The 8,904-nt window shown below is 43.6% G+C and overlaps 1 protein-coding gene across 5 annotated transcripts in view; it reads right to left on the bottom strand.

The window, feature by feature from the left end:
* The window catches only part of FNDC3A (fibronectin type III domain containing 3A), a 381,088-nt gene that overhangs the window by 109,646 nt on the left and 262,538 nt on the right, over positions 1-8,904 (bottom strand). For all 5 annotated transcript variants that reach the window (XM_077298073.1, XM_077298074.1, XM_077298077.1 and 2 more), the window contains one exon: positions 4,057-4,323. In XM_077298073.1, coding sequence (XP_077154188.1) covers positions 4,057-4,323 — 267 coding nt within the window. The remainder of the gene's footprint in view (positions 1-4,056; positions 4,324-8,904) is intronic.

The raw sequence follows: 8,904 nt of genomic DNA, 5'->3' as shown, positions 1-8,904 counted from the left end.
GATGAGCTTGTACAAATTGTAGCCTCAGTTTCCTGTTCTTAGCTGAAAGGAGTGGTACCCGGTGTGGTCTTCTGCTGCTGTAGTCCATCTGCCTCAAAGTTCGACGCACTGTGCGTTCAGAGATGCTCTTAGGCCTACCTTGGTTGTAACGGGTGGCAATTTGAGTCACTGTTGCCTTTCTATCAGCTCGAACCAGTCTGCCCATTCTCCTCTGACCTCTGGCATCAACAAGGCATTTCCGCCCACAGAACTGCCGCTCACTGGATTTTTTTTCTTTTTCGGACCATTCTCTGTAAACCCTAGAGATGGTTGTGCGTGAAAATCCCAGTAGATCAGCAGTTTCTGAAATACTCAGACCAGCCCTTCTGGCACCAACAACCATGCCACGTTCAAAGGCACTCAAATCACCTTTCTTCCCCATGCTGATGCTCGGTTTGAACTGCAGGAGATTGTCTTGACCATGTCTACATGCCTAAATGCACTGAGTTGCCGCCATGTGATTGGCTGATTAGAAATTAAGTGTTAACAAGAAGTTGGACAGGTGTACCTAATAAAGTGGCCGGTGAGTGTATATACTCATATACATCTATAATATAACGCTGGGAGCGTCACTCTGTCCGAAGCCTTTATAGACTGCGCAAGCGCCGGCGCAGTCTGGACCCCACAGAGTGACGTTCCCAGGAGATCGCGGTATGCGTAAGCACTGAACGCACACCGCGATCTCCAACGGGGAGGCAGGGACGTGCCAGGAGGGTGAGTATGCTATATTCACCTGTCCCGTTCCACCGGTGCGCGCTGCGCCGTCCTCCACATCCTCTGCCTGTGACGTTCAGTTCAGAGGACGCGATGACGCGCTTAATGCGCGCCGCCCTCTGACTTAACAGTCACAGCCAGAGGATCCGGAAGACGGAGCGGCACGCAGCACTGGATCAGGGCCAGGTGACTATAGCAAGTGCCGGGGGCCTGAGCTAGCGGCGACTCCAGCACCTGACCCCCACAGCACGCCAGTGTCCCCGCCTGCTCAGGCCCCCAGCACTCTGCACTCTGCACAGCCGCCCGCACTCTGCACAGCCGCCCGCACTCTGCACAGCCGCCCGCACTCTGCACAGCCGCCCGCACTCTGCACAGCCGCCCGCACTCTGCACAGCCGCACTTGGGAAGTAGAGCCGGAGAGAGAAAGATGGGAGCAACATATGGCAGAATGGAAACAGGAACAGGCAGAATGGGTGCAGCACATTACAACAGAATGGGGGTACAGGATGGGAGCAGCACATGACAGAATGGGGGGCAGGATGGGAACAGCACATGACAGAATGATTGCGCACGATGGGAGCAGCACATGACAGAATGGGGGTGCAGGATGGGAGCAGCACATGACAGAATGGGGGCGCACACATGACAGGATGGGGGTGCAGGATGAGAGCACATGACAGGATGGGGGCGCAGGATGAGAGCACATGACAGGATGGGGGCGCAGGATGGAGCAGCACATGACAGGATGGGGGTGCAGGATGGGAGCAGCACATGACAGGATGGGGGCGCAGGATGGGGGTGCAGGATGGGAGCACATGACAGGATGGGGGGCGCAGGATGGGAGCACATGACAGGATGGGGGGCGCAGGATGGGAGCACATGACAGGATGGGGGGCGCAGGATGGGAGCACATGACAGGATAGGGATGCAGCAGCACATGACAGGATGGGGGCGCAGGATGGAGCAGCACATGACAGGATGGGAGAGCAAGATGGGAGCAGCACATACAAGGATGGAGACCATACACCAATATAAATGCTCGCCACCCGGGCGTAGAACGAGTTCAATAGTATATACAGTTAGGTCCATATATATTTGGACAGAGACAACATTTTTCTAATTTTGGTTATAGACATTACCACAATGAATTTTAAACAAAACAATTCAGATGCAGTTGAAGTTCAGACTTTCAGCTTTCATTTGAGGGTATCCACATTAAAATTGGATGAAGGGTTTAAGAGTTTCAGCTCCTTAACATGTGCCACCCTGTTTTTAGAGGGACCAAAAGTAATTGGACAATTGACTCCAAAGCTATTTCATGGACAGGTGTGGGCAATCCCTTCGTTATGTCATTCTCAATTAAGCAGATAAAAGACCTGGAGTTTATTTGAGATGTGGTGCTTGCATTTGGAAGGTTTTGCTGTGAAGTAAACATGCGGTCAAAGGAGCTCTCCATGCAGGTGAAACGAGCCATCCTTAAGCTACGAAAACAGAAAAAACCCATCCGAGAAATTGCTACAATATTAGGAGTTGCAAAATCTACAGTTTGGTACATCCTGAGAAAGAAAGAAAGCACTGGTGAACTCATCAATGCAAAAAGACTTGGGCGCCCACGGAAGACAACAGTGGTGGATGATCGCAGAATAATCTCCATGGTGAAGATAAACCCCTTCACAACAGCCAACCAAGTGACCAACACTCTCCAGGAGGTCGGCGTATCAATATCCAAATCTACCATAAAGAGAAGACTGCATGAAAGTAAAAACAGAGGGTTCACTGCACGGTGCAAGCCACTCATAAGCATCAAGAATAAAAAGGCTAGACTGGACTTTGCTAAAAAACATCTAAAAAAGCCAGCACAGTTCTGGAAGAACATTCTTTGGACAGATGAAACCAATATCAACCTCTACCAGAATGATGGAAAGAGAAAAGTATGGCAAAGGCGTGGTACAGCTCATGATCCAAAGCATACCACATCCTCTGTAAAACACGGCGGAGGCAGTGTGATGACTTGGGCATGCATGGCTGCCAGTGGCACTGGGTCACTAGTGTTTATTGATGATGTGACACAGGACAGAAGCAGCCAAATGAATTCTGAGATATTCAGAGCCATACTGTGTGCTCAGATCCAGCCAAATGCAGCAAAACTGATTGGTCGTCGTTTCATTGTACAGATGGAGTATGACCCAAAACATAAAGCCAAAGCAACCCAGGAGTTTATTAAAGCAAAGAAGTGGAATATTATTGAATAGCCAAGTCAGTCACCTGATCTCAACCCAATTGAGCATGCATTTCACTTGTTAAAGACTAAACTTCAGACAGAAAGGCCCACAAACAAACAGCAACTGAAAACCACCGCAGTGAAGGCCTGGCAGAGCATCAAAAAGGTGGAAACACAGCGTCTGGTGATGTTCATGAGTTCAAGACTTCAGGCAGTCATTGCCAACAAAGGATTTTCAATCAAGTACTAGAAATGAACATTTTATTTAAAATTATTGAATCTGTCCAATTACTTTTGGTCCTTTTAAAAACAGGGTGGCACATGTTAAGGAGCTGAAACTCCCAAACCCTTCATCCAATTTTAATGTGGATACCCTCAAATGAAAGCTGAAAGTCTGAACTACAACTGCATCTGAATTGTTTTGTTTAAAATTCATTGTGGTAATGTCTATAACCAAAATTAGAAAAATGTTGTCTCTGTCCAAATATATATGGACCTGTGTGTATATGTATATGTATATATATATATATATATATATATATATATATATATATATATATATATATATATATATATATACACACACACATATACACACACACACACACACACACACATATACATACATCCATAAACAGATTTTCTTACAGTGTGTAAATGCCGCTGTTCACTTGAGCTGGCCCTTGTTTGTCTTGAGTCCGTGTGCCTTGCTTTTCCTGATTTATGGACCTCTCTTTCCTGTTTATAAATCCATTTTTTTTAGCCATCTAGGCCTGTTCTCAAGAAGATGCCCATAGAGAAGAGTTGATGACCACACCCTCTTGGATAACAAGAATAGAGGGAAGAGGGGGGCATAACTCAGGAATGGAGAGTCGCAGCAGAAAAAGAAAAACAATGTCAGATTCAGGAGAAGAGCAGCATTTACAATCAGGTGGAAAAAAATTCACATTTATGGCAAGTGACAGGTTCTTTTTTTTTTTTTTTTTTAACTCTTTAATGATGCACAGTGTACAATATAATTTCTTTAAGATTTTGCCTTTTCAATTCATAATTCTTTCCCCATTTTCTCTCATCAGAATTACCTTGTATTTCTGTTTCTACCTGGGATGAATTCTTTCCTTTCTGTTTATTCCTGGATTGTCCTGTGTTTAACCCCGGACTATTCTGCCCTTTAATAATTCCATTGGATTCATTGACCGGAGACGTGCTTTTCTTGGGTGAATAGGGAGGGCTGTTCAGCTTGTCCTTCTGTGCACCATGTCTATCTTTCAACTTCTTCTGCAACCGTTCATGGATTTTACTTGATCTCTCGTCCCTAAGTCCGGACCTCCCATGAGTGGTGAGAACGTCTATGAGATAATAAGGAGAAAAACGTTACAGATTAACCGAAGCCGGAATAAAATCATTTCAAGGTTTATATAAATAAAAAGGAGATTACAAAAAAAAAAAGAAATTAAAATGTGGCAATCTATACAATTTTTTGTTAACCCCCTAAAGAACCCAGTCAAAATTGCCTTAAATGGGTTGTTGCATGTAACTTACCACATGGGTTTTGCCTTTCTGCACATTCCCAATGCTGTGATTGGTGTAGAAGGAGGAATGGGTGTCTACTAGGGATGAGCGAACGTGCTAGGTGATACTCGAGTATCTGGGTGCTCGGATGTGCTCGTTGCCCGGCGAGTATTGGGTGGTGCTCGATTTTAAACTTGAATCCCTGCCCCACATGTTTGGCCACTGTTACACAGCCAATAAGCATGCAGGGATTACCTATGAGACACTGTAATGCCATCTTGGTTGTGGCATTACTATGATTGGTTGGCTGTGTGACATCATCAGGGGTTATAAAAGAACAGGCGTCGCCCAGCTCGGCACAACTACGCCATTGTACAGCTCTGTGATAGTTGTTATTGGAGGGAGAGAGTGCTTGTCTAGACCTGTGTGTGTACAGTATAACTAATCAGAGGTCTGTAGTGCTCATACCAATGCTGAAGCTGAGCCATCATTCTAATACCCCTTCTAAGGGCCAATCGTTTGCTTTGCTGTTTGTATCACATACATTGTGCATTTAGCATTGGAAGGGAGAGAACAATAAGATTCCAATTTTTCAACGCTTTTTTTTATTTTTAAGTCTTATATGCCACCAAAATGTAACAGAAAGCATCTAGCACTGTATGGATGAGTAATTGAATCCAGACCACTTTTTAAACGCTTTTTTTGCCTGTATTCAAAAAGTCGTCCAGACAGTATTAGGTGCTTTCTATTATATTTCGGTCATACATAAAAGACTCCAAAAAAACGTTGAAAATTTAGTCTGGATTCATTTAGTCATCCATACATTTTAACGTGCTTTGTGTAAAATGACGGTGAATTAAAATTTAGAAAATCTGCTTGGTCTGGTACAGTACACACAATACTTTTGTTCCAAAAACTGACTATTGTCATATATACTGTAGAACCTGCTACATGTGAAATTTCGCTGACTTGAAATAGAATCCCAAAATTTCCTACTACAGGTGTACAAATTTGGTTGTTCAAAAATTGACTGTTATTATATATACTGTAGAACTTGGTTTGTGTGAAATTTAGTTGGTTTGAAATAAAAAAACAAAATTGGCCTGCTACAGTTGTAGAATTTGGTAACTCAAGGCTCTGTCCCCAGCCACCACTATTTCTCCCATTGTTGCGTCTCCGCCTTATACCAGCACGTGACCAAGAACATCACCCGTGACATTACCAATGTGGTTCCTGGGATTGTCCGCTTAACAACTGGCACAAGGACAAGTGCTAGTGGCCAAAGATGCTACATTTCCATGACGGCACACTGGGTGAACTTTGTGGAGGCTGAGTTCCGCCCTGGTACAGCACAGGTGCTACCGACAGAGGATTGCTGGCCCTATTTCTATCAAGGTATCCTCCACCTCCTACACCACTTCCTGCACCCCCTCCTACCCTTCCTCATCCTCCATCTCTGATGTGCCATCTCAGAGCATGTCATCTGCATTAGCTGGAAGCTCTGCAGCACTGCCTCAGTGAAGTGTCAACATGCGTTGCTGAGCCTAATTTGTCTAGGAGACAAAGCGAACACCCCGGCAGAGTTATTAAAAGGAACTACAGACCAGACAGATCTATGACTCTAGCCGCTGAACCCACAAACAGGCATGGTCGTGTGTGATAATGGGTGTAACCTGGGGGAGAGGCGCCTTCTCTACACAGGAGCACATCCTTTTCCACGCGCTGCCTTTTCAGGACTCTGATTAACCACAGCAATCCGTCTGAAGAAGGTCTATGTTACGGACCGAAACGTTACATAAAACCTGGGATTGCATTAAAATAAATTCTATTTGCATCTATATTTGAGTGCCGGATATTTTTTCTAATTTATGTAAGGGAGTGGTACCCCTTTCCGTGCACCTATCTTCACTGCAGAGTGACGTGTATTACCTTTTTCATATAACCTGGGGGAGAGACAGCAGAAAAAGAGGTGCACTGTGAAAAGCTGACAAGGAGGGAAAAAAAAAAGTTTTTAAAGATGGCCAAGCAATATCTGGCTAACAAGACCAGAATACTCCCTAATTCCTCTGTGATCTTCAGCTATTGTGTCTCAAAGCTTGACACCTGGCATGAGTGGTCACCCTATGCCTTGGAGGTATTGTGCTGCCCTGCCGCTAGCATCTTATCTGAGTGGGTTTTTAGTGCCACCGGGAGAGTCATAACAGACAGGAGCTTTTGCCTGTCAACAGAAAGTGCTGGCAGGCTCACTCTGATAAAAATGAACAAAGACTGGATTAGACCAGACTTTTCCACACCACCAGATGACAGCAGCTTATGAAGTGTTTTTACTATTCAATATTTGAATGAGGCTTGCCAGTTGCTGCCCTCTAGGGTCTATGGATGACTCTCCTGATATTTTTTCCTGGATTTGCACTTTATGCAAAGCCTTTATGAGTATAGAAACACCACAACTACACTATTTTTTTTCTATGCAGCACTCCAGTTGGTGCCTTCAAGGGTGTATGGATGACCCTGCTTGTAATTATTGGCAGGCTTTGTACTGTGTGTAGAGCTTTAATGAGTGTAGGAGCATCACAACTATACTTTGTTCTAAATATCTGAGTGAGGCACTACAGCTGGTACCTCAAAGGTTTATGGTTGCCCCTGCCTGTAGTTTTTTTGCACTTACTGCAATATGAAGCTCCTATGTGTCTCATCCGAACCCCCGCAGGTGGTTAACATGTCTCAAGGTAATATCTTATTGTATTCCTCCTTTATTTAAACACCTTTGACCTGAGACACCAATGTATGAAATTTCTTTATTCTGAGCTTGAAATCCTATGCATATATAGCAAATGAACTCTTATGCTTTTCTTTAGGGTAATGATGGGCTATTACTCTGAACCGGTAGCCTAGACTATTTACTAGACCTACTGGTCAACTAGCTGATTTTTTGCGGTCATCTGTCATTTATTGATTTAGCCTTGTGCGGGTGTTGCTATGAGACACGTGTTTCTCTTCCCAGTGTACTATAATTTTTTTTTTTTGCTGGCACCAGTCTCTTTAGCTGCTGTTATTTTCCTACCTGATCACTATTTTTGTCTGTTATTTAAATGCAATAAAATTTATATTGATTTGTAAAAAATCCCCTTATCTCTCTCTGGATCTTGTGTTACATGTCATTTTTGAGCATGACGTGGATACCTTGTTAGGATTTTGTTATTTAGATATCCTTATTTTTGATTGGTTGCTGTGTGTAGAGCTTTTAGGAGTGTATTAGTACCACAACTATACTTTGTTGTAAATATTTGAATGAGGCACTACAACTGGTGCCTCCAAGGGTGTATGGTTGACCCTGCTTGCAGTTTGTTTTGCACTTACTACATAGCATTTATGAGTCTAGGAGTACCACTACATGACAATTTGAACAGAAACAGAATGTGTATGAGGTCCTCATTAATGTCTAATACAGAGTGTATCAGGGTCCTAATTTTTGGCAGCTCTTTCTTCCTTCATAAATTACACTGAAATTTCAAATTTTGTAATAAAAATATCAATTTTGGTTTACTTAAATTACAATTTTATCTTAAATTCTTTTAAAATTTAGTGTTATATACAAGTCATTATACAGGAAAGGATGTTTCTTAACATTTTTTTCCTGTAAATTTCAATTTCACTTCGGTTTGGAATGTTTTATTGTCAGTCCTTAAAGTGGAGTAAAAGTGTAAAACAATTGTTCTCAGCAGTGATCTGGGAGTCAGAGGCTTCCAGGGGTCTTCCCCATGCTGTTCTCCTTCCATTCAGTACTTTTTTTTATCCATTTCCACATTTACACTACTCCTTGTGGGGTCTGCTGGAAAAATGCTTGGATTTCCATTTGACTCCCATTATACTCGTTACTCAAAACGAGCACTCGGAGCATTAATTGTTCGTTTTGAGTAACGAGCATCCAAGCAGTTTAATGCTCGCTCATCTCTAGAGTCTATATAATACGCTGGGTCCAAAAATTCTGTAGGACAAGGAATTCAAAACATTCTAGTCTCTAAATGAAGAGCCATTCATACTGACAAGCCATCAGATTTCCATTTTACCCACTGTGGCCAGGTTGATCAGATGGCAGCCTGAAAAACAAAAATATCTCTGGGCAATCCCTTGAACCCCTCTCCCAAAAAGGGATTCATGTATCATGATTGGTTTAAAATACTAAAGCAATACTAACCCCATCCTTGATTCGTCTTACGTTATGTTTCAGCGCTCATCTAGTCCTCACTGGTCTCTACTTCCTCAGCAAACCAGAAATGCCTCCTCAGCCACTGACTGCGAGGGCTCACCGCTGCGACCAGTGATCAGCTAAGTGGACATTTCTGGCATCTTCTGGTGCGTTGAGGACTGGACAAGGAAGCTGAGTCTAGTGAGAGCAGGGGAGCAGAGCCTGTGAG

The sequence above is a fragment of the Ranitomeya variabilis genome, chromosome 3 (assembly GCF_051348905.1).
Source record: "Ranitomeya variabilis isolate aRanVar5 chromosome 3, aRanVar5.hap1, whole genome shotgun sequence".
Taxonomy (NCBI): domain Eukaryota; kingdom Metazoa; phylum Chordata; class Amphibia; order Anura; family Dendrobatidae; genus Ranitomeya; species Ranitomeya variabilis.
Note: the sequence above shows the minus strand (reverse complement) of the source record. Positions and strands in the feature narration are given on the sequence as shown.